Genomic DNA, 27,009 nt, shown 5'->3' on the forward strand with positions numbered 1-27,009 from the left:
GCGATGTATACTACATATAAAATAAATCCATGTGATTTTATAAATACTTATTATGTACAAATCAAAGTAAAGGTAAACATTCATTTCACCAGCTGCTAGCAGGACGGCCAGGTGAAATGACTCTAATGTAGCAGCTTAACACCCCTCCCCCCCACCCCAAAACTGATGTTACTTTGCTTAAGTTAGTTTACATTTACTATATAGTCTTGTCAAAAAATTATACAGATTTGTACAGCACACTATATAGTAAATGTGAACTCATTTAAGCAAAGTAAAGTCAGGCCCATGGGTGAGGCCAGTGAGCATCAACAGGTTCTGAATGGGAGGAAAATATAAGGAACAGAACATTGACCGATAAAAAGCATTTTTAACATTATTTCAATAGTCTTAGTGGGATTCACAGAACAATCACATTTTAGGAATGATATCATGCTCACACTGTTGTCTCAATATAATGGATTGTCAAATTCAAATCAAATAAATTTTGATTAGCTTAGCTTTTATACACCATTTTTTACATTATTTCTCTTTTTAGGGATTAAAGGGGCAATGCATAATAATTTGAAAATATGTTGTGGATATATAAATGGATTAATATTGAATAATCTGCTTAACTACAAAATCTCAAGACTACATAAAATTGGTTGCATAATTTTCGTACTTGTGTGTGAGAATTGAGTCAAATTGTGATTTTATCTATGATGCTATAATATCTTACAACAAAAATATATTTATATCAGGTTCAACAAAAGTGCTACATTTTTACAGTGGCCCCAGAAAGTATTTGCAAACTTAATCTACACGTAGAATGTATAAATGTCATTGGATTAGATAACAAAATATCAAAGTGGCATTTACTGTAAAGGAATGTTTCGGGATCAATACAAGTTCAATACAAGCTCAAATGATAGAATTTGTGGCATAATATTGATTTCCACAAAAAAAAATATTCACCCCATTTAATAATAATAAAAAAAAAGAAGCAAAAATTGTGGTCACACTAAGGAACTTACAATGAAAGTGAATGGGGCCAGTCTATAAACGTTAAAATACACACTGTTTCAAATGCATAGCCACAAGACGTAAACATTATACGTGTTACCATGATTTTAGTGTCATAAAATCGCTTATTACCCATATCTGTGTAGCTATAATCAATATTACAACTTTGTTGCCATGATGATGTAATGCTGGTAAACTCGGTAATCGATTTTATCATAATAAAATCATACTGAACAGAGATTTTATGTTTAATGTTTACGTCTCGTGTCTATACTTTTAAAACAGTGTGTATTTTAGTATTTATGGACTGGCTCCATTCACTTCCATTGTAAGTACCTTTTTTAAATAAAAGTTAATTTAAATTATCATTAGATTAATTACAATTCATTTAAACAAATTATTTTCAGTGGTAATCACCATTATGCCACATATGCTGTCGATTGAGCTTAACTTGTATTGAACTAGTATTGTATCTAGTATCATTGGAATGCAGATGCTAATTGCTTTCTTATTTAATTCAGTGACATTTTAAATGTGGCTTAAGTGTCCAAATATTTTTAGGGCCACCGTATTTTGCATGACCACTGTTTTGTGAGAATTGGCAACAGTTAGAAACAATACCGAGACACCTTCCATATTCCTTTATCAATAATAAGGCAGAAACTATTGGTCTTACTGTGAGACCTATTATCTTGACACATATATCATTCATATAATTACAAACCAAACATTAGATGGGGTGTAGACCCCCCAACAAAAAGTCATAATACTGTCACGACCACTTTTCTCCAGCAACTGTATATCAAACAATTATTTTATATATATAAAAATGTCCGAATGGGAAAACTATAACAAAAAATACATTTTCAGAGTCTGAAAAGACATCATAGAAATGATACATTGCACAAATGAGTTAAAACAAAAGGACGTGAGGTCTCCCACTCTGAGATATATTTGTACACTTTCTCAGTTATCTTGCCTCATTGGTGTGCTCCAGTTAAGTATAGATTTGCCTTGAAGAATCGCTGCTTCAAAGGCATTGTTCAAAGGCAAGTGCTTACCGTACTGCACTAATATAGTGCAAAATAACACCTGGAATCAGAGTGGGGCTTCCAGGAAAACATGTTTTTTTTCTCAGTACTTCCACCTTCCATAGAAAGGCTGCATCTTGTGAGTGAATTTTGTCCATAATGTGATATTTGACGTTCACAAGTATCCTTAAGAGTTGGATGGTCTCTCCTTTTTTTGTTTTGGCATTGTTTATTCCATAACTTCCTCCACATGAAGTCTTTCAGCTGAGAAGCACAAGTCGGAAGAAATTTGTGCCGATAAGGTCCTTGAGAGAAGTCTGACTAATCAAAGAATACCACTAGCTTGACTGCAGTTGCATAATCAACAAATACGTGTAAGGAACTGAATGTAAAACGAAGGCATGATCTCACAGCATTTGGAGATTGTAAAGGCTCTTCCAGAACAAGAACATGGAGTAAAAGCAAAGTAAGAAGGTAGTTTGTACAGCCCATGGATGTTTCTTCTTTAAGTTAGATTTAAGAAATGAGGGTCCACTATTTGAGATGGATGGGACATGTCATATTTCACTCCCAAATCAAGAGAAAGAACAATAAATTGTTATGCTTAAACTGAAGCCTATTTCAGAATTGTTTGTATTGCTGTGACAAAATGTTCATTACATTTAACCGCATTCCCCCCCCCCCAAATTGTTAAGTATTTACATCATGGTAGTATTTGTTCTCCTTTAATTTATGCTTGTAAAAAGAAAACGGTAACACTTTACAATAAGGTTGCATTTGTTAAAACTAGTAAACTACACTAGTAAACTAAGAAAGAGTTAGTAAAAAAACTAGTAAAAAAAAGAGTTAATTAATTTTGGTTAATTTTAATTTCAACATACACTGATGACCCAAAACACAATGACAACCTGCCTAATATGCTGTTGGTCTTCCGCATGCTGCCAAAACACAGCCGACCCGCCGAGGCATAGACTCTACAAGACCCCTGAAGGTGTCCTGTGGTATCTGGCACCAAGACATTAGCAGCAGATCTTCCAAGTCCTGTAAGTTGTGAAGTGGAGCTGCCGTGGATCAGACTTGTTGGTCCAGCACATCCCACAGATGCTCAATCGGATTGAGATCTGGGGAATTTGGAGGCCAGGGCAACAGCTTGAACTCTTCATCATGTTCCTCAAACCATTCCCGAACAATGTGTGCAGTGTGGCAGGGCGCATTTTTCTGCTGAAAGAGTCCACTGCCATAAGGGAATACCATTGCCATGAAGGGGTGTACCTGGTCTGAAACGATGTTTAGGTAGGTGGCACGTGTCAAACTGATGTCCACATGAATGGCCAGACCCAGGGCATTACACTCCCTCCACCAGCTTGTTGTCTTCCCACAGTGTATCCTCGTGCCATCACTTCCCCAGGTAAACGGTGCACACATGTACACGGCCGTCTACGTGATGTAAAAGAAAACGGGACTCTTTGGACCAGACAACCTTTTTCCACTGCTCCAAGGTCCATTTCAGACACTTGTCTGCCCATTTTAGGTGCTTTTGACGGTGGACAGGCGTCATCATGGGCACTCTGACCTGTCTGACTGGTCACTGTGTGTTGTGACACATTCCTCCCATAACATCATTAAAATTCTCTGTGACTTGTGCCACAGTAGACCTTCTGTGGGTTCGGACCAGACCAGATAGCCTTCATTGCCCTCGCGCATCAATGAGCCTGGGGTGCCCAACACCCTGTTGCCGGTTCGTGGTTTGTCCCTCCTTGGACCACTGTTGGTAGGTCCTCACCACTGCTGACCAGGAGCACCCCACAAGCCTTGCCGTTTCAGAGATGCTCTGACCCAGTCGTCTGGCCATAACAATTTGGCCCTTATCAAAGACGCTAAGGTCTTTCCTCTTGCCCATTTCTTCTGCATTCAACACATTGACTATGAGAACTGATTGTTCGCTTACCATCTAATCTACCCAGACCTTGACATGTGGCCTTGTTAGGATATGATCGGCGTTATTAGCTTCACCTGTGAGTGGTCATAATGTTTTGGCTCATCGGTGTATACTAATAAATGTTTTTAATAAAAAATGTTTTTAAATTAATGCATTATGAACTTACATAAACTTACAATGAACAATTGAATTTTATAAATTAACAATAACCAAAGATTAATAAATGCTGTTAAAAAATATTGTTAGTTTTTTAGTTCATGATACCTCGTGCATTAACTAAATTTAAAGTGTTACCAAGAAAAAATGCATTACAGTAATTTTGACTTATTTTGAAATGTAAAAAAAAACAAAAACAAACACTGTAAACGGTGATGAGAGTCTAATAAGTATCACCACTGAGAATAATAGGAATTACAGAATAACTCCAAAGTAAAATGTACGAATGCATTACGTTAATAAGAATTCAGTTGTAAAATGTGATTATTAGTGATGAAATCATGTCAAAATGCAAAAAAATCTTAATGGTCCCACAAATAGGTTTTATTTTATTTTTGCAAAATTAAGTTTCTTCCGCTTTGATTTTGGAGTGAAATTTGACCCAGGCATATTTTCATGAGATTCATCCATTTGCAGAATGTTGATGATGATTTCAATTCATTTCTTCTTCGAGAAAGGCTACATGTCCGCATCTCCATCGTAAGCCAGGGTCAGGGGTTTCAGTCTATTATTGTTTTGTCTTCGCTGAGGTTTCTTTGGCTTTTTGCTGAGGACAAAAAAAAAAAATTGTGTAAAACTTTATAATTGGTAAAAATGACTTTTAGACCAATTACACACTGCACCTAAATACGGATGCCACTCTGTCATTATGTACTCACTGTCATGTCATGCCAAACCTTTATGAATTTCTTTCTTTCTCCTTTTGTGTTCCACTGAAGAAAGAAGTCATACAGGTTTGGAATATTTAATTTTTTGCATTAACTATCCCTTTAATCCCATTCTGTACACACAGAGTTCTGTTATGTACGAAAGTGACAGCCGCATTTTACAATGTCTCAAATTGAAGCCAAAAAGTTGCTAAAGCATATATAATATTTCAGAGAGAGTGCACTGTTTAAAAGCAACAGCTTAAGACAAACACAACACCTCTGATGGCAGTTTACTAAAAATTACTGGATGATAATATGTCTTCGATTGCTAATGTTACTTTACATTTAGGATGAGGAATTTGCTGTGGGGGATTCACTCCCGAATCTAAATGTGGCGGTCACTCCCAAAGCGCTATAGAGCGTATGTGGCTTATGTGTACTTTGTAACTCTTAAACAATGCATAAAAACAGCATATTACATTACTGTTACAAATATGAATATGTGGAATGAAATGTTGAGAAACCCAATGATTTTGTTCCCAGTGAGAAAACGAAACAGAAACATGAAAAATCATGATGATCACAGATGAAGCAGTGATGAATAACAGGTTGGTGCTTTATGATGACATCTGATAGGTGCTGTCTGACTTCAAAATATTCACTGTAGATCAGATTGGCAAAATTTGTTTTCTGCATCATTATGGGATGATTCCCAAGAAAACTCTCAAGAAAATGTCCTGGTCCTATTTTACTCTGAAATCAAAAGAATTAAATAAGACATTATAGGCTATTTTGCATAAAGACAATGAAGCCTATTTTTTAGGGCCATTTAAGGGATAGTTCACCCAAAAATGAAAATCCTATCATCATTTACTTACCCTCATGCCATCTCAGATGTGTATGACTTTCTTTCTTCTGAACACAAAAAAAGATTTTTAGAACAGTATCTCAGCTCTGTATGTCAATACAATGCAAGTGAATGGTGACCAGACATTTTAAGCTCATTAATGTAAGTCCTTTTTCACCATAAATCTCCACATTCACTTTCAATAAAAAAGGACTTAATTATTGCTCTGTTTCTTACCAACACCTATCATATCACTTTTGAAGGCATGGATTAAACCACTGGAGTCGTTTGGATTACTTTTATGCTGCTTTTATGCAATTTTTGGAGCTTCAAAATTTGGCCACCATTCACTTGCATTGTAAGGACATACAGAGTTGAGATATTCTTCTTAAAATCTTCACTTGTGTTGTTCAGAAGAAATAAAGTCATACAAATCTGGGATGGCACGAGGGTGAGTAAATGATGAGAGAATTTTCATTTTTGGGTCAACTATCCCTTTAAGATTTTTTACACTGTGACATTATTTACATGACAATTACGCACATTTTACCCTCCAGTTCTCATTACTTTATTTTGAAAAATGATATATTATTTAAATTGTAAATTATTTCTACATCCTACTTCTTGGTATTGCCTTTTATTTGAGCTGATTTTAATAATAAAACAAATAATAATTGCAAAACAGCCTCTTTTTTACTGTAATACAGTAAAAGAATGACATTTTACGTTAATAAAAATCATCACTGAAAACAATAGGAATAGCAAAAGTAAAATGTCTGGATGCATTACGGTAATGAGAATTGGGGGGTAAAATGCGCTTAAATGTCCTGAAAATAATGTAAAAATAAAAAAAATCTTAATGGTACTAAAAGTAGGCTTCATTTTCTTTATGTAAAGTAGAATTTCATTTCTTTATTTGAATTGATTTGGGGTTACACATGAGCAGTACATTTTCTTGATAGGTTCCGTGAGAATCACCCTGTGACATATTAACAGAAGACGGTATCTATCTGTATCTTTTTAGGCAGCCTACCCAAGCAGCTCGATGCAAGTTGTCAAACATTAGTAAGGCACAGATCGGGGCCGAGGCACTGAGCAGGTGGGGCTGATGTCAGGTTATCAGGATTCTGTTTCTCCGGCATTTAATTGGATCTAGACTCTTGACCTGGCTGCTGGCACTCAGGGCAGGTGTACGTCAGTTCATAGGCGTCTTGGCCCATCCACACCACCGTACCATTGGCAGAATCTGGCGTCTCGAGTGAGCGTCGGATGGTACAGTAACTGCTACTCATTATGGATCAGAGATGTATGGATGGATGTGGGTTAAAGATAAACAGAAGCAAACGAAAGGATGGAGTAAATGAGAAACAAACATGGTGATGATGAAGCGGATGAGACGAAAAGGGTGTTGTTCTTACCATGCGAGGTAAATCATTGACACTATAAAGACCAGGAGGACAAAAACACCAGCCGCCACACCGTATACCCAAGTCTTCAGCTTACCGTCTAAAGAGAGAAAAGCAGTTTGTTATTTATTGTGTGCAATTTTGCAGCTTTTCAGTCTAAGTGACATTCAGAACACTCTTTGAAGGAAGGAACTTTAATGTTAATTCTACCAGATGTTAATGACGCCAAAATGCAACTGGTTCTCACATGTGCCGTAACCAAACGTGATGGACCGATTCGAGTATGAATGATATTTGAGTGCTGCTCAAATATCATCAAAGGGGAAGATTATTAGTGAATAATAATTTAAGTTGTGGTCTGTTCCTCACACAAAGCTATAGTATGGCTTCAGAAGACTTGGACTATAGTACATTAGTCCTGTAAATTACTTTTATTTGACATTTATGGCAATTTTTGATACTTTTGGAGCTGGACACACATGGTAATTTTATGGTAAATAGCTGTCCGAGGATTCTTTAAAAATGTTCCTTTTGTGTCTCAAAGAAAAACAACTTTAATTTTTGGGTGAACTATTCCTTCAATTCAATTTAATATTTTTTTTTACTTTATTTGCCCTTATCATATTTGCAAAAACTTGTCTGCACTCAATAATTTACTTCTCCAAGTGCTAGACAACTTTTCATTTATAAAAAGACTCTGAAATCAATCATTTCCAATGAGATTTCTTAAAAATACAAGATATTATAATCAACCAAGTTTTTCTTTGTTTCACCTTAAAGAAAAAGGGAAAAGTTTCAATAAGGTGTATTTTGATTCACATAAATAATGAATCATAATGACATTTCTTAAAATACCAAAATAATGCGTTCCCTACTGCTATTAATGCCAGGGCAGTTTCTAGCTATAAGTGGTATAAGTGGCCGATTAGGGCCCCTGTGCCACCTGGGGGCCCACAAAGAAAGGTTGGGTTTTTATTTTTTTATTATTTTTTTTGTTTGTTGTATATAGTAATTTATTGTTATTTATAGTCATTTATTGTTAATTTGCATAATTATGTATTGCTAATCTATTGTTATTTTTGTATTTTTTTTTGCGTTAATATATTAATTTATACACCGATCAGCCACAACATTAAAACCACCTGCCTAATATTGTGTAGGTCTCCCTCGTGCCACCAAAACAGCACCAACCCACATCTCAGAATAGCATCCAGATGGGCTGGTTTGAGTATTTCTGTAACTGCTGATCTCTTGGGATTTTCACACACAACAGTCTCTAGAATTTACTCAGAAAAGTGCCAAAAACAAAAAAACATCCAGTGAGTGTCAGTTCTGTGGATGGAAATGCCTTGTTGATGAGAGAGGTCAACAGAGAATGGCCAGACTGGTTCAAACTGACAAAGTCTACGGTAACTCAGATAACCGCTCTGTACAATTGTGGTGAGAAGAATATAATCTCAGAATGCTATTCTGAGATGCAGGTTTGCGCTGTTTTGGCGGCACGAGGGGGACCTACACAATATTAGGGAGGTGGTTTTAATGTTGTGGCTGATCGGTGTATATACAGTATAGTCAGGTTTGGGGAGTAACGGAATACATGTAACAGGATTACGTATTTAAAATACAAAATATTAGTAACTATATTCCACTACAGTTACAATTTATATAATTGGTAATTAGAATACAGTTACATTCAAAAAGTATTTTGATTACTGAAGAGATTACTTTGCATTTTATTGTCATATGTTCCATTAAATATGTAGTCTATTCATTTGGAAAACATTATCCATATAAATGATGCGATCCAAAGTGCATTTGAACAGCGGTGAAACACTTTCTTATGATGTGTTACATTCATACGAGCAAACAGAGAAGTAAGTTTGAAGTAAGTTTGGAGCAGAAGAAATAGAAATAAATGGTGTATAAATTGTCAGGTGAACATTTAGCTTTAAGCAGAGCCAAAATGCTGTTTCTAGCCAGTTACCAAGCACAATCATATTTTATTTTTTTTATCAAGAAAATACAAGCTAGATCATATATTTTTTCTCTCTCTAGTAAGACCTTTGATATTACAGCAGAAATCGTATTCTTGATGAGAATTTTTGCATTGTTTTTCTGTAAAAATATCTAAAAATCCTTAAAACAAGATTAATTTGCTTTATCTGATTTTAAAAGCAACACTGCACAAGATATTTTGGCTTTTTTTCAGAGAATGTATTTTTAACATGTATTTTGTCTTACTGTACTGGCAGATTTTTTATAGTCAAAACAAGTGAAAAAATCTACCAGTGCTGAAGAAGTAATCCAAAGTATTTAGAATACGTTACTGACCTTGAGTAATCTAACATAATACATTACAAATATATTACATGCATTTTACAGCATGTATTCTGTAATCTGTAGTGGAATAAGAGTAACCCTCTCAACCCTGTATATAGTTTTTATAAAATATACATTTTTTTGAAGATTGTATTATGGTGTCATTAGGAGGTAGGAATTTGCTTAGGGCCCCCATATGCTTAGAGACAGCCATGATTAATGCACATGGTTGATATATTGAAATTGACCAAACTACATACCCAATAATCAATAATCAACTGGATGGAGCTGTACATTTGATATAATTAGGAAAAAGCTCTTTGTAAAGGAAGCTAACAGTTTTCATTTGTGTGATCAAACAAAAAAACTGCATTAAAAATGAGAAATTAAGCATTTACCAGGTCCGAAGGGTTGCAAGTACCAGGTGCGGCCCACTCGGCCTGGCTGTATGGTGGTGGGCAGGGTGGGGTTGATGGCCCGGCTGGTTTTGACATCAGATTTCTTATCTCCTGCTGTGGGGATCTCGAGCACAGGGATTGGTGTACACTGTTCCAACTGCCCCTCTGCTGTCAACACCTCAGTATAGCCTTCCTCGCATGTGCATAAACCATCCTGCAGGGGGCAGAAAAGTCACACAAATAAACTCAGGTTTCACGTGAATCAGGTTTGTAAAAGATGCTTTATATATGCAATTTATAATTATAGTGCTGCCGTTTTGTCATGCAGCCTGTTGCCTCATAAATGTCAAAATGAGTCATATTTTCTGACAAGCTTAATCAGTATTCTTCATCAACAATACACAAAATGGGGGGCCTGGGTAGCTCAGTGAGTATTGACGCTGACTACCACCCCTGGAGTCGCGAGTTCGAATCCAGGACGTGCTGAGTGACTCCAGCTAGGTCTAGGTAGAGGGAGGGTAGAGTCACATGGGGTAACCTCACTGTGGTCGCTATAATGTGGTCCTCACTCTCGATGGGGCACATTGTGAGTTGTGCGTGGATGCCGCAGAGAATAGCGTGGCCCTCCACACATGCTACGTCTCCACGGTAACACCTCAACAAGCCACGTGATAAGATGTGCAGCTTGACAGTCTCAGACGCGGAGGCAACTGAGATTCGTCCTCAGCCACCCGGATTGAGGCGAGTCACTACGCCACCACGAGGACTTAGAGCGCATTGGGAATTGGGCATTCCAAATTGGGGAGGAAAAAAAAAAAACAATACACAAAATGCTACAACCTAAATAGTACAACATTCACAGTTAAAACATAATTATGTTCAATATCAATTAGTTTCCACCATGATCCTTTAATTTACATGCACTCAATTGGAAAGCCAGGGCTCCACTGGAAAGTGTTCATGAGCACTCATCTCGTAAACACAATCACTCTGTTTTGTTTTCTCGCTAAAGCCAATTTTGACTTATTTGGTGCTTGGCGAGTGTATATTTTAGACCCAGAATCAATAAAGCTACAATTCAGGAGTGGGTGAAACATATGTAATAATTTAAGGATAAACCTGTTGTTTAAACCTGAAATATATTGTTCAACCACTAATCTAAATAATGTGAAAGTGTATCCTCCTATATGTCTGTGGAGATTCCGCTCTGCCCTGAATATAGATCTACGTCACCCATAAATTAAATCAAAAGTACATCCTATGAACTTGTGGGGGCTGACTTCCTGTTACAAGCTTCATTATGATAATTGCAGTTAAAGCGAGAGATACAGATACACTGTGCTCCCAGAATTACAGTAATCCCACAATCCTCTTGTGTCTTACCTCTGAGCAGAACGACTCTGGCTTGTCACAAGGTGGATCACATGAGGGGTCTGACCCTGGTGGCAGGGCTGAAGGGCATCCACCTGTTAAAAAAAGCATGGTCGAGATCATTTTCAAGGTTTTGACAATAATTCCAAGCTATTTGCATTAGTATAATTAACACTGAAAATTTAGTTATACTATTGCTATATTTGGAATGGAATACAAATGTACAACTTAGTGAATAGTGTGCACTTTATACTTTATACTATTTTTTTTTTTTTTTTAAACAATGGTATTAGAAAAAGTATGCAACACTAAACATTTTAAACCATAGTATGCTACATTGTTGTCACATGACCTCACTACCTTGCATGTGTACCTTGCCTAACTATCATCTTTGATAAAAAAATAAAAAATAATAATAATAATTTAAAACAAAATTCGTTTTGTGAAAATATGTCTTAAATTTTAAGTCCAAATAGAGTTGCTAAAATTTATTGGTGATATTACTTTGGATTCATTCATTATAAAATTTAATTAAAGGTCAAGTCCAGCAAATTTCATTGTTAGATTCAGTATTTCATGCAGTGTGCTGCATATTTTAAAATACTGCATATTTTAGCAAATGTAGTACTGTAAGTTCTCAAGGTATTGTATACTACAGAAGCCCTGATTTGCAAGGTAAAAAAAAAATAAAAAAAAAAAATAAAAAAAAATATGTCACCTTCCAGAGCCTATGTCCTACAAATAATAATAATAATAATAATAATAATAATAATAATAATAATAAAAACAATTAGCATGTGGTACCAACCTTGGCCACCAGGTGCCACTATTAGTAAGCATGAAATCTTATGCTGACAAGGTGACAGAATGTCTGTGGTACTTAATCTGTTGATTTATAAATGTATAGTTATAGTATAATACAATAACAAGAATGTGTAGCAAATATGAAGCAAGAAAGAAATATATACATAATGTTAGAGAGTCTGCTAATACATGACATTTCACAGTTAAATGAATATACCTCAGGTTACATAAATTTCATATTGCGTATGTTGTAAAGTGTGACAACAGGAGTTATTTCTGATTGTTTGATTACCTTCCCCACATTCTGTCACCTTGTCAGCATACAATTGCATGCTCACTGATGACCTGGTGGCCGAGGTTGGTACCACATGCTAATTCTTAGCAAGCAAGAAAAGAAATCCTAATGTGTTGCCTCTTAAACAGAAAATAAATAAATAAAAATCAGAGAAAAAATAAAATTCTAAATATTTATGTTTTTTTTTTTTGTTTTTTTTTTTTTTACAAAGAAATTTTTTTTTCATGTCCTAAAAAAAAAAAAAAAAAAAAAAAAAAACCTGGCTGCCAGAAAATAATAATTTAGATTTTTTTTTTTTTTTTTTTTTAATGACATGGACTCAGGAAAGCCCTACGGCACAAAAAAATAAAAATAAAAAAATCACCTAGTGACAATTTATTATTCACCTTGCAGTTCAGGGCTTCCATAGTATACCTATTATATAGTAAAGGAATAGTAAGAGTGGTATGTTAGTATGCTATTCCGAACCTAACCTCTGTCTTTCCAAAGGGACTCGGAAGTTCTATACTGAACTGATATCTGTGAGTACAAGTGCTTCATGTAAACTAGGCTGTTCATTCATATAACTTATGGAGATGTCAGGTAGTGCGATACAGCACCTGTGACGTTTATTCCATCAGAACGTTCACACCAGATCAGCACAGAATCGCCCATCCACCTGTACTCATAACACTCTCCATCTAAAAGGAAAATTAACAGAGTAAATAAATATACTGCAGCCATATGCTATTGGACAGTGGTTAATCTTTGGTCAAACTATTATTCACAAGTCCTTTTTTGATTCTTTCCTACCCCTAAGTTATGGTCTTATCATTAAAAATGCTCCCACATTGAACTGCTTAAATTATTAAAAACTTATCCTTATAAAATCACTCATACTTATTAGAATTGACGGCTTACTCAACCAGGTAACTATATATTTATTTTTCTAATGCTTGTAATTGCTGTTTTACTATATTTATTCTGTTATTTTTAAATTATGTACTTTGTTCTACTTTGGTGTGTACATTTTAAAAAAGATATATATTTTAAATTATGCTATGAGTTTTTTACATTTATTTCATTCTACTCAGCGTTGTGCTTATTTTTCTGTGCTTTTATTTATAAGCGAGTGCATATATGCATATACAGTATATTTATGTATAAAAGCACATTACAAATAAAATGTATTATTATTATTATTATTACTACATGTAACTGCCAGTGTTGGTAAAAAGGCACTTGGAAACTGCAGGTTGCCAAGCTGCAAGCTACTAAAAATTTTGAGAAGTTAAACTACAGTCAAGCTACCCTTTTAATTGTTACCCTTCTAGGAAGAACAGTGGTTAGCTACACACTACAGGTTACTGGGAAAAAGTATCTTACCACATTTAAGCTATTTAATGGGGCAATATTTAATTAATAGCATTGGATTTAACTTAATTTTACAATCTGAGCAGTACTTATCTGACACAAAAACAATGAGGATCCCAATTTGGATGACAGCATTAAACTTGATAAAATGAGCTGATAAATTTACACTAAATCTAACTAATAAACCTAGAAAACACTCTAATTTATATTTATAACTCAAAAACAGTGATTAACAACAGCATTGACTTTATTGAATTTAGGTTAAAAAAAAAAGGACATCAAATGTTGGACATGTACATAAATAAATCAGTGAATCTTATTTTAACTAGTTCATTAAGGTGAATCGTCCAAATGAAGTGATTCACTAAAATCATTCAGACCTTTCAATGCGAGACTGTAAAAACTGTATTTATTATACTCTTTGACAAATTTAGCAATTTAACGTTTTGTCACACAACATCGCTATTTAATGGTAAAAGTAGCTCATTACTGGAAAAAACTACTTATACTGAAAAATAGTGTAATTAGTATCGTCACTACTTTTAGTTAGTTACTCCCCAAAACTGTTAAAAATCAATATGCTAAATCAGATGATGTAAAAGGTATTTATTCTGAAAATCCTCCATACTTAACATCAAAGAATTGGTTGTTATGTCTATATGCAAATTAGAGATTAGGAGAGTGTTTCTCACTGGTACAGGGCCGGGACTGCCACTCCTGATCGGGGCACTGAGCGATGTTCTCTGGTTCCTGGGCAAAGACGGCACGCGAGCGGACCTGCACAGGACTGAAGTCCAAACGCTGGCCCTTCACACACACACTCTGACATGAGCTCCAGTCGGACCACTCCATCAGATAACAGTCACCTGAGCGGTGGAACAGGAGAGCCGTTCATTGGATAGCTGCCCACTTACCAACTTACCAGTGTTATAGCTGGTTTCACACTGCAGCTTATTCTGGCCAAGCACTGCTCACTTAAACAGGAAGTGACCACCTGACTGACATCCAAAATGACCAACCACAGTTCATTTTGTTATTGTGTGTTTAGGGACAAATTTATTTACAATATTTATTTATTTTTTTTAAATCATGGCATCGCAGTCTCAGTGAACGGTTGTACAGAAAAAACAAAAAATAGTGCAAAATGTGTATGAACAGTGATCAGAGCTTTTGACGATCTAAAAGTAATAAGCATTGATTACTGAATACATTTTGTGGCCACGCTGATAGATATCAAAACTTGATAACAAATGGTGTGCAGTTGCTGAAATCTCGCCTTTCAGTCACATTCATCACTTAGAAACGGAAGAGATGTGATCAATAAAACAAGCAGTGATTACACTACATTGTTACTTTTTATGGAAAATAACATGTTAGGGGCTGTTCAGACCGAACGTGTTCTTGCGTTTAAAAAAGGTAGACACAGCACAATGAATTTAACAGAACGCAGGTGTCTCAAGACTCTTTTTTTTGGGGGTGGGATTTTTCCCCTTTTTCTCCCAATTTGGAATGCCCAATTCCCAATGCGCTCTAAGTCCTCGTGGTGGCGTAGTGATTCACCTCAGTCCGGGTGGCAGAGGACGAATCCCAGTTGCCTCCGCGTCTGAGACAGTCAACCCGCGCATCTAATCACGTGGCTTGTTGAGCGCGTTGCCACGGAGACATAGCGCGTGTGGAGGCTTCACGCCATCCACCGTGGCAACCACACTCAATTCACCATGCGCCCCACCGAGAACAAACCACATTATAGCAACCACGAGGAGGTTAACCCATGTGACTCTACCCTCCCTAGCAGCCAGGCCAATTTGGTTGCTTAGGAGACCTGGCTGGAGTCACTCAACACGCCCTGGGATTCAAACTAGCGAACTAGCGAACTGAGACTCCTTTTTTTTTTTAAATTTAAGTTCTTTTAACAAGACGTGTCCTAAAACGTGGTCCTGTGCAAAATGCTGAAAAGACAGTGACCCGCTGTGGAACGGTTAATTTTTATAGAAAGTAATGTGTTAGGGGTCGTCCGGACAGAATTGAGACGCTTTTTTACAAGATGAAGTTCTTGTAACTTGACATTCGTCTTAAAAAACTTGGTGGTCCTGCACAAAATGCTAAAAAACATCAGGACTCGGCACAAATGTTACTTTTTATGGAAAGTAATGTGTTACGGGCCATTCAGACTGAATGTGTTCTTGCGTTAAAAAAAGCAAATGGAACAAATGGAACAGGTGTCTCAAAACACATTTGTAAAAAAATGTTTTTTTTAAATTGACACGACTATGCCATCCCAGATGTGAAAGTCTTTCTTTCTTCTGCTGAACACAAAGATTTTTAGAAGAATATTTTAGCTCTGTAGCTCCTCACAATGCAAGCGAATGGGTACCAAATTATGAAGCTCCAAAATGTTTAAGTCCTAATTTACTTTTTTACTTAATTCTCCTCTCTGCCCAGTAGGTGGCGATATGCATGAAGAATGCACATTTCCAAAAACAAAAGAAGAAGAATGTAAAAGTGAAAGTTAAGATTGATGGTAACGAAGGACTTAAATATTGATCTGTTTCTCACCTCCACTTTTCATATTGCTTCTTAAGACTTGGATTTAACCACTGGAGTCTTATGCATTACTTTTATGCTGCCTTTATATGCTTTTGGAGCTTCAATAATTTGGTACAAATTCACTTGCATTGTGAGGACCTACAGAGCTGAAATATTCTTCTAAAATCTTCGTTTGTGTTCAGAAGAAGAGAGAAAGTCTTACACATCTGGGATGACATGAAGGTGAGTAAATGATGAGAGAATTTTTATTTTAGGGTGAACTCTTCCTTTAAGCATCAGCGTGACAAACACAATGCAGGTGTCTCGAGGCAAGTCTGAAGTTGTTTTAACTTGACACGACTCTTAAAAACATGGTGATCCTGCTCAGAACATTAAATAAACGGCGAGACAAATAGTCGAAGAAGTCAGTTTAATGAAAAAGTATTTTTCTGTCATCGTTTGCATGCAATGACTACAACCGTTACTTAAAAAAGGTAATCAGATTATTTAACACATTACCAGGGCAGGGTAAGGTGCAAGTCTCCTCCAGAACAATGTTTTTATCCCCATCGACGGCCTGTTCAAGTCCAGCGCAGAGCTCCTCATCTACAATGCTGCTTCGCCCGTCGCTGGAGCCATCCGATACGAAGCAGGACAGGGTGCGGAAACGCAGGCCCACCCCGCACACCACCTCCTACAACACACACACAGAGGTTTCAGATGTGTGGCGCCGAGCAGTCACAAACACTTCCTAACTCCAAAGATCAAAAGAAGGATTGAGACAGTATGAGATCAGAGAGAATAAGAGAATAGAAGATGAGAATAAAGGAGAGATTGAAAAACCAAAGTGTTCAGTGTGCATGCTGAGTGATTGATGTGTTTAGCTTTAAGTATTGCTCAACTGTTCAATGCAATTCAATAAACATTAAAACGTTTGAATCTAATGAGCCACCTTGGAGCTCAGCAGAACAAAAAAACAAGAGAGCAAATGGAATAAAATATGATCTTGGTAACACACTTTACAATAAGGTTCTCTACATTAAACATGAGTTCATACATTAGGTGTATAAACAATTTTTACATATGAGATTGTTAAGTGTTTGTTCATGTTAGTTCATAATGCATTAACTAATGTGAAAGCATTAGTTTGAAAGCTACAAAACTAACAGGCATTGGTGCTTGCGTGTCTCACAACCAACTGAGACATGGCAAGTTTGACTATGTGCAAGCATAAATCAAATTTGAGAGCTACAGCAGAGGGAAATAGTTTTTTTGTTTATCAAATAACAACTTAAATTCCATGTTTCTCACATAAAGCTATTGTGTGGCTTCAGAAGACTTGGAATAAAGTCGTATGGAATACTTTTATGGTGCATTTTACCTGTTGGGAGATTAAAATTGTGTCATCATTTACTCACTCTCATGTTGTTCAAAACCCATATGACTTCTTCCATGGAACACAAAAGGTGAAATTCTGAAGAATACTCTGGCCAGTATGGCTTCAGAAGACTTGGAATGTAGTGCATGAGTTGTATAGACTACTTTTACAATATTTTCATTAAGCTTTTTTGGCATTTTGCCAATAAAAATCAAAATAAAAAGTTATGTTCTACAGAAAAAAAAGAAAGAAAGTCATAGCGGTTTAAAATGACATAATGTGCGTAAATATTGGCATATATTTTTTTTTTTTTGGTGAACTTCTATTGTATGCAAAAGAGCAGCCTAGACATTTTGCAAAATATCTTCTTTTGAGTTCCATGTTAGACAGAAAGCCATAAAGGTTTGGAATGACATGAGTAAATGATACATTTTCATTTGTAGATTAACTCTTCCTTTATCCACCACAGCAAATAAGAGAATGAGAGGAAGATAGACCTCCACGCGGCACTCTGACCAGGGACCGTACTGCCATTTGTAACAGGGTCGCACGGGGCATGGCTTCCACTGCTCCATCTGGGATGGACACGGCCTCCCGTCTCCCTGAGACGCCTGTACCACTGTCCGTCTCCGCCACATCTTCCCTAGAGAATAAAGACACATAATGCATGGAAAAATACATTTGAGACATATGTTCCAGTAAGAACAAGGCAAATTAAGAGAAATCACCATAAATGAGACTAATAATAACCTTATTTATGGCTGATGCTATTATTTAAATCAATAACTCAATGTGATTATCTAGCAGTAAATCTGCTGTAAATGAAGACATGCTGCTTTATGTAACAAAAAATGTATATTCAAACTATATCTTCTCCTATAATTAGTGTGTGTGTGTGTGTGTGTGTGTGTGTATGACAAAGTTGTCCCCCAAAAGTTAGCCTTATCTGACAAAACCTCATTTTGGGGTCATCCTCATACATAAAAGGTGTCACAAAGAGCAATTTCTAAATATATTTGAGCTGAAAAAAGTTAGGTGTTTCTCCATCTTCGGGCACTTTTAGCACTACAGAATTTTAGAAAGTAAATTACACTGTCCCACCACATCTTGAATTCTGCATTGTGTTTAATAGAATTCTGTGGTGGAAATAACGGTAATAACATTTGACATTTTTAACATTATTGAAATAAAATCGATAAGGCTAATTTCATAGCTAACAATCAAATATTATTCACACTTCTTGCATAATTTGGCAAAATTACAGCTTGATTATAAATGATGCCCAATAAAAATATTCTGCTCACAAGTGAAATTTACCTTTAATTTTCTTTGTTTTCTTCAAGCATCACTAGTCTAATATTTCATTTCAAGCATTCTCTTCACGGACACATTTGTTGACTTGGTTAACAAGTACACTAACTTAAACCTTCTATGGGGCAAAATTGTTTGGTGTGGTAGAAATGATGCCACAACTGTGGGACAGTCTTATTTTTTTTCCCGTTCCATCTCACGCACAGTTGTGTGCGCACAGCTTTGAAAGTATACCTCTGGCGGATGAGCATGAAAGGATGCGTTTGACACATGCACAGTACAATTGCTTTGTTATATGCTACCAGACATTAGAGGGCAGCACTGAGTCGTGTCATTTACAGGATATCTGCTCTGAAGGATAAAGAAGAAGAAAAACGGAGGATCCACCATTAGAGGAAGCAAGAACAACAACAACAAAACGATGTAGAAGGATATGTTCTTTGAATACTGCTTGACAGTACAGCCCAACTGTGCGTATTGCCACCTAGTGGACTCTTCTATCTCAACATTCAACCTTGCGCATGCGCATTTGTCCATGCACAGTCCGCTCGGACAGAAAAATCTGGCTGCATGTGGACACAGTGCACGGACGTCCGCAGACACTCCTGATGACAAAAATTTCGTCACGTAGACTATGCGTGGACTGTTGCGGAACACGGACAGGCAAAGTACACTTTGGGCTTAAATTCCAAAGTATACTTTGGGTGTGTGTGTTGCGGATCGCTCCATGCACAGTATGTGTAATGCAAATCGCATCATCAGCATTAATTTTTCCACCTAGATTTTGGCGGGAGCATGGCATTACTGTATGAATGTACCCTTCCCTAACAATCTTGTGTAAGGGCCCTTCTCAGAATTCTTTTTTTTTTTCTTACTTTCATTTGGAATGACCCTACGAGTGGCCTTCAAGGATGCAAAAATGCCATTTGGAAAATGGCCATCGTCACAAAGCAGTTGCAGTGTGCATGCATCGAACACGTTCCTATTTGTTCGCGGTCAGAAAAGTATCCTCAGAAAGGCAACGCGGTCGGCTGGGCGCAATCCGGAACGTGCAAAAACAAAGTGTACCTGGACGTTTAGACAGCATGAGCGGTATTTTAAAGGAGAATAAAAGTGTGATTAACTATTATTATCTGTAATTAAATCAGTTATCTGTAAGTCAGACTTGAGTCTGCTGACATTTCATTTATAGCATTTTCCTCTCCTGTGCACTGTGATATTATTACAGCTCTCTCCAACTACACACACGTTTACTTTATTTATTTTTTGCCTTTTATTTATATGACAATGTGCCAGATCTCTGAATGGTTTTAAATTAAAATGGCATAGCCTTACTCCTAACCCTACTCCTAAAAGAAAATATTTTGTATTTAAAAAACAACAACAATTGGAATTGATTTTTTAAATCTGTATAAAGGCTCCGTGTGAGATTCACCCATACATACATCATCTTGCAGTTTCTAGCTCAAGTCATGACTGTGTTAGATAACCTGCTACAGTAGCTCATCCCACATGTATTTAACACAAAATGGCACACAATACACCACCTCTCTCTCACTCACTCACTCACTCACTCACTCACTCCATTTTCCTCTCTTCTACCTTATCTTGGGAGTGCTTGGCAGACAGACTGTCCGTGTCTGTCTATGGCTGTTCCATCAGTATTCATTGAGCAGTACTATTTCAGTCAGTACCATATTTCATCTCATAATTCAGAGGTCTCCTCTGCTACTGTTTATCTTTCCACATATATATTTTCACTCTCTGCACATACATTATTTAGAGCAATGGTGACACCTTGAACCGAATATTGCACGAGCCTGATGTAAATTAACACATTTAAAGACTACTTCACCCAAAAATGAAAGTTCTGTCATCATTTACTCAATCACATAATGTTTAAACTTCCGTGAAACACAAAGATGATGTTAGGTAGAATGTCTGAGCTGCTCTTTTACATACAATAAAAGTGGATGGTGATTTATACTGCCAATCTCCAAAAATTGACAAAAAAGCACCATCAAATAGTCTATATGACTTGAGAGCTATATTCCAAGTCTTCTTAAGTCATACAATAGCTTTGTGTCAAGAACAGACCGAAATAAAGTCGCGATTTGCTGAAACTCTTCCCCCCAACAGAGCTCATTTGCAGTTGTGAATACACTACTTGCCAAATCACAATTGGTCATGTGACAAACAAGAACCATTTGACAGATCAAACTATCTAGATCAACCTAGGTAACCTAGATCAACACACCTAATGGTGACATTCTTTAATCAGAGTGACTATTTGCACTAGATGTAAATATAACCTGCCACACAGCGTGGCTGTTTGCACTCCAATAGTCTGGTGGAAACACAGAAATTAAAGACAAGCTGCGGCCCAAACTGCATGTTTTTAATGCAATTAATGGCGTTACTACAGTAAAGAGGTGTTAATGTAGTAACCATGTTTAATTTTGTGGTTACTATGATTTTACTACAAAATATCATGGTTCATTTTTGTAAGGGAAGGTTAAGGCCCAGATATACTTCATACAAAATCGAAGAATGAATGCATATGACATCATTTAGAGCAAAATCTGGCCAAAAAGAAGGTGTTTTATGCATTTGTTTTGGTGGTTCCTTACAGCTCGCCTGGGCGAACTTTTAGGAAAACTTCTAACCCTTCTTGCTGCCATTGGTCCATGTCATCGGTAGGTGTGACCTGAAGCTCCACCTACTACTTGGTTTACGTTTTTCAATCAGCATTCAACATGAACACACCGGTGTGCAAGGCCATGTTATGCGATTTTCTTTTTTATTAGTCTACAAAAGGAATTAAATCTACTCAAATACTCTCAAGTGCCCATTCAGTCATGTGCCATCTGCAGCGAAAGCCATTCACATATCTGCCCAAAGTAAGATATGCCTCTATCACCATTCTTTTGTCTGTATTCTGCGCATTATTACTCTTTTATAATATTTACCATAGTATCAGTAGCCACCATAAATTACAATAACAGAGTGTAATCATTGCATATTATGGCTGTGTATGGCACATTAGTGCATTATCTACTCCAAGAATGTGGCATTAAGTCATTGATAACATATTTTAATGTCACAATAGTTTAAGTTTACATGTAGCATCCTCATATTTAAATGCTCCTGTAAATACCTTCCGCAGCGGTGTGTCTGAATGCCCACAAAAAGTATACCATTGCTCAGCTGTTTAGAACTTCTTTTTACCCCTGAACGAATAACGAAGAAGAACTTCTCTGGAAGAATATTGGGATAGGTATAAGGTTTGGTGGATGGTGTCTGTAGGACTCTAAATAAACACAATAAACACACTGCAGTGATGCCACTATTTAATTAGAGGTGCAAATACTGTAGTAGATACCACTGAGATTTGTACGCTACAGCAGAATATAGTGTACGAGTTGTATGGACTATTTTCATGATTGTTTTATGGTATTTTTGTCCTTTTTGTAACTTGGCAGTATAAATTACTATCTACTTTTGTTGCATGGAAAAGAGCAAATTGGACATTCTGTCTAAAAAATGTTGAGCTAAACTTTTCTATAGAACAGTGAGGAATCAATCATATTTTTGTCCAATATTTGGCATTACCTTCGAGGCCACAGGTCTGGGAGCAATCAGACCATGCCGACCAATCAGAGAGCTGACAGTTGATTGGACACTCCACCGTACAGGAAGCATTCATCAGCCACTTTTTCTCTAAGCCAAGCTGTGAGGGAAAACAAGATACTCTTTAACCCGTTTTCTTCAGCATTCATGAGAAATACTCACTTCTCATTCCAGCCCTGACACAAGGGCTTATATCTATTCGATTAGATCATCTGAAATAATTTTTATTTGATAACACTGTGCAACAGACAGGTAGCTGTTCTTTTTCATTTAAGTATCACCTTGTTTCTCCTAAAAAGTGAAAGATTTGAGATCACTGGGGCCTTCAGCAAAAGTCTCCAATTGCTCTCCATTTAACCTTATTACTGTCTAGGAGAAACGGAGTAATGACATTTTTTGCCATTTTTCATTCCCAAAGGGCAGGCGTTCTGCACTTGAGATGTTTGTTACTCGGATGCAAAGTGGAACTGCTTGAAAACTGGATTACAGGGTTAATATACAGTACCATGGAACTGATTTTTCACACACAGGGTCCAATTAAAGTGACCAGAGCTGTCGGACTTTGTCTGATCTTTTGCCATTTCTGACTCACATTAATACACAACTTAAAACGGCACAAAATAACCTCCCGTTTCCACCCATTGGCTCATCATAACATCATATTCTAAAAGAGCAAAAGATACTTATTTTGCTGCTTTTCAAACATTGGTTTTTCCTTTAGGAAATGCAAATCTAGTTCTAGGCATAAATGTACAAACCTCTTTGCAGAACTTCAGGTCAACAGACTTGCCATCACTTCTAACGCAGTCTAACATCCTCGTCTTGACACCAATTCCACACACAGCATTGGCACTTAATTGGCATGTGCTCCAGTCTAAGAAAACACACACATACACAGATATTATCCAGTAGGTTCTCATTAAACTACAAGTTTAGGTCAGAGGTTGCTCATGTCTTTTTCCAGAGCGGATAGTTTGAAGACAGAGTTTTAGCTTCTTAAATGAACAACACTGCAGGGTTTTGTTTTAACGATCTTAGGAGGTTATCGTGAATGAATTCTGGCCAGAAAGAAACAGCATTTCCAGTAATGATGGTCACTCTTAAATTATGCACATGCACAGTCTAAAATATTGTAATGGAACTGAGGCAAGAAAAAGGCAAATCAAAAAGAGCTTTTGAGTTTTAATGCCCAGACAAGGACTAGCTAGAAAAACTAAAGGCAGCCAGACAAACATTTGCTGTGTGTGACATGCCTGTGATGTTGTAACTGTAGTGAAAACAGTTCCGGTTCAGAAGGCAAGGCTCGGTCTGCATGCTAACCGGACAGTCTTCTCCCTCTTTAGGTAGACGCAGGGCAAACGCTGTCCTCTCCCGGTCACCTCTTCCAGAGCAAGGCTTTAAAAGACACAGAAAACACACAGAGTACTGTTAACTCATGTCAGTAGGCAGATAACTCCAAAAAACATTTACAAATTCGCAAGCAACATAGACAACAGAAAACATGTTCATATTTCTCCTCAAGCTGTTTGTCGAACAAGTGAATCTTAATGACCTGCTGACATTTTTATGCCATTATTTAGACTTCAGTGTCTACTAGCTTTCACTGAGGTCATAAAAGCCCAAGATAAAATTAAGTCCCCATTGGCATAACCCAAATGAGGAGATTTGTAGAGAGAGAGAGACAGAGAGACTGCATACCTCAGTAATAAGTTCTCAGTTATGTTTCATTTAAATATCAACTTTACAGTTGTGCTCAAAAGTTTGCATACCCTTGGAGAATTGGTAATATATGTACCATTTTTAAAGAAAACATGAGTGAGCAGGCAAAACACATTGCTTTTATTTCTTATGGGATTCATATTCATCTGTAGGTTACAACAGAATGGCACAATCATAAAACAAAACATGGCAACAAAAATAAAATGAAATGACCCCTGTTCAAAAGTCTGCATACCCTTAGTTCTTAATACTGTGTATTGCCCCCTTTAGCATCAATGACAGCGTGCAGTCTTTTGTAATAGTTGTCTATGAGGCCCCAAATTCTTGCAGGTGGTATAGCTGCCCATTCGTCTTGGCAAAATGCCTCCAGGTCATGCAAAGTCTTTGGTCATCTTGCATGAACCGCACATTTGAGATCTCCCCAGATTTGCTCGATGATATTAAGGTCAGGAGACTGTGATGGCCACTCCAGAACCTTCACCTTTTTCTGCTGTAACCACTGGAGGGTCAACTTGGCCTTGTGCTTAGGGTCATTGTCATGCTGGAAAGTCCAAGAGCGTCCAATGCGCAGCTTTCGTGCAGAAGAATGCAAATTGTCTGCCAGTATTTTCTGATAACATGCTGCGTTCATCTTGCCATAATGCAGCTCATTTTTGTTTAAGTATCATCATATTGTGCTCCTTGAAACAATCACACCATCTTTTTCCATAGCAGCCTGTATTTCTCCTAAGGTTACCTGTGGGTTTTTCTTTGTATCCCGAACAATTCTTCTGGCAGTTGTGGCTGAAATTTTTCTTGGTCTACCTGACCTTGGCTTGGTATCAAGAGATCCCCGAATTTTCCACTTCTTAATAAGTGATTGAACAGTACTGACTGGCATTTTCAAGGCTTTGGATATCTTTTTATATCCTTTTCCATCTTTATAAAGTTCCATTACCTTGTTACGCAGGTCTCTTGACAGTTCTTTTCTGCTCTCCATGGCTCAGTATCTAGCCTGCTCAGTGCATCCATGTGAGAGCTAACAAACTCATTGACTATTTATACACAGACACTAATTGCAATTTAAAAAGCCACAGGTGTGGGAAATTAACTTTTAATTGCCATTTAAACCTGTGTGTGTCACCTTGTGTGTCTGTAACAAGGCCAAACATTCAAGGGTATGTAAACTTTTGATCAGGATCATTTGGGTGATTTCAGTTATCATTATGATTTAAAAAGGAGCCAAACAACTATGTGATAATAAATAAATAATTAAAAAAAATATTTATAAGTAAATTAGACTTTAAGAAGCAGGGCTGGGAAATATAGCTAAAAAAAATGTCATTTTACGATATGATTCAATATACATCTCTATTTACGTATTTGCTCTGAAATGGCTTAAAAGGGTGATTGTTTTCCAATAATTTCAGCTAAACAGCCAAATACTGTAGATTAAAGATGTTTAATGCAACAAGGGATAGTTCATCCATAAATGTAAATTCTCTTATCATTTGCTCATCCTCATTCTATCCCAGATGTTTATGATGTTCTTTCTTCTGCTGAACACAAACAAAGATTTTTAGGAGAATATCGCAGCTCTAATGCAGGTGAATGTTGACCAAACTACTGAAGATCCAAAAAGCACATAAAGGCAGCATAAAAGTAATACATCAGACTCCAGTGATTTAATCAATGTCTTCTGAAGCGATCTAATCAGTTTTGGGTGAGAACAGACCAAAATATAACTCCTTTTTCACTGTACATCTTGCCATTGCAGCCTCTAGGCATGATCATGATTTCAAGCTCGATTACACAGTGTAATCGAGCTTGAAATCATGATCGCCAATGAGATTGCTGATGTCAAGATTTAGACTGATAAAGGAGTTATAATTTGGTCTGTTCTCACCAAAACCGACTGGATTGCTTCAGAAGACATGGATTAAACCAGTTGAGTTTTATGGATTACTTTTATGCTGCCTTTATGTGATTTTGGGAGCTTCAAAGTTTTGGTCACCATTCACTTGCATTATATGAACATACAGAGCTGAAATATTCTTCTAAAAATCTTTGTTTTTGTTTTCTGCAGAAGAAAGAAAGTCATACACATCTGGGATGGCATGAGGGTGAGTAAATGATGAGAGAATTTAATTTTTTTGGTGAACTATATATACTGTATATATGAAGGTATATTTAGGAACAAAAGTGTTTTTTTTTTTTTTTTTAATTTTTATGAAACATGCAGTAACAGAGTGACGTTGTGAGTGATGTTTGCAGTTAGGAAATCAGAGACCATTGCCTCGATTAGATCGGATTACAAGTGGTCACAGGAGATGCATGGTAAAACCAGTTGTAAACGGTGATCTGTCTCGGCTGACCACTTGTGAATGAATTACCCAGAACAAATGTTAATATCAGGTGTAACAGGGGCTAAATGGATTAGAGGTAACCCTCACCAGGTCACACGGGGTCCAGGGACTCCAGTCGGACAGCACACAGTCCTCGGGGCAGGGCAGCCGGCTCTCCCTTGTGCCCAGCGGCATCTCTTCTGGATCACACAGATAGTCTTCCATAGCATCAGTGGGGCCATCCACTGTGTTAAACATACACCTGGAAGTCCATTAAAGAAAAGTACAGAGCAAAATTACATTTAGAAGATTTAGAAGATTATCTTTGATTCCTAGAGTTGTTTTACTCCAGATCTCTGTGTGGTGTATATTCCTCACATTAAGCCATAAAAACAAAAATATGAGGACAAAAATCATGTTTTGTGACAGATGCAATTTGACTCATCTTGAGTGACAAAGTAATTCGCTGTTTTGGAAATAATATATGGAA

The 27,009-nt window shown here is 36.9% G+C and overlaps 1 protein-coding gene across 1 annotated transcript in view; it reads right to left on the bottom strand.

Moving 5' to 3' along the window:
- Positions 1 to 211: 211 nt before the first annotated feature.
- LOC127454648 (thrombospondin type-1 domain-containing protein 7A) overlaps positions 212 to 27,009 on the bottom strand; it is a 151,570-nt gene continuing 124,772 nt past the window's right edge. The window contains exons 17-28 of the mRNA XM_051721998.1: positions 26,628 to 26,781; positions 23,730 to 23,871; positions 23,235 to 23,350; positions 22,459 to 22,576; positions 18,033 to 18,178; positions 16,677 to 16,851; positions 14,324 to 14,497; positions 12,878 to 12,958; positions 11,192 to 11,274; positions 9,809 to 10,022; positions 7,104 to 7,191; positions 212 to 4,735 (exon numbers count right to left, since the gene is read on the bottom strand). Coding sequence (XP_051577958.1) covers positions 4,648 to 4,735; positions 7,104 to 7,191; positions 9,809 to 10,022; positions 11,192 to 11,274; positions 12,878 to 12,958; positions 14,324 to 14,497; positions 16,677 to 16,851; positions 18,033 to 18,178; positions 22,459 to 22,576; positions 23,235 to 23,350; positions 23,730 to 23,871; positions 26,628 to 26,781 — 1,579 coding nt within the window. The 3' untranslated portion in view covers positions 212 to 4,647. The remainder of the gene's footprint in view (positions 4,736 to 7,103; positions 7,192 to 9,808; positions 10,023 to 11,191; positions 11,275 to 12,877; positions 12,959 to 14,323; positions 14,498 to 16,676; positions 16,852 to 18,032; positions 18,179 to 22,458; positions 22,577 to 23,234; positions 23,351 to 23,729; positions 23,872 to 26,627; positions 26,782 to 27,009) is intronic.

The sequence above is a fragment of the Myxocyprinus asiaticus genome, chromosome 16 (assembly GCF_019703515.2).
Source record: "Myxocyprinus asiaticus isolate MX2 ecotype Aquarium Trade chromosome 16, UBuf_Myxa_2, whole genome shotgun sequence".
In the NCBI taxonomy this organism is placed as follows: domain Eukaryota; kingdom Metazoa; phylum Chordata; class Actinopteri; order Cypriniformes; family Catostomidae; genus Myxocyprinus; species Myxocyprinus asiaticus.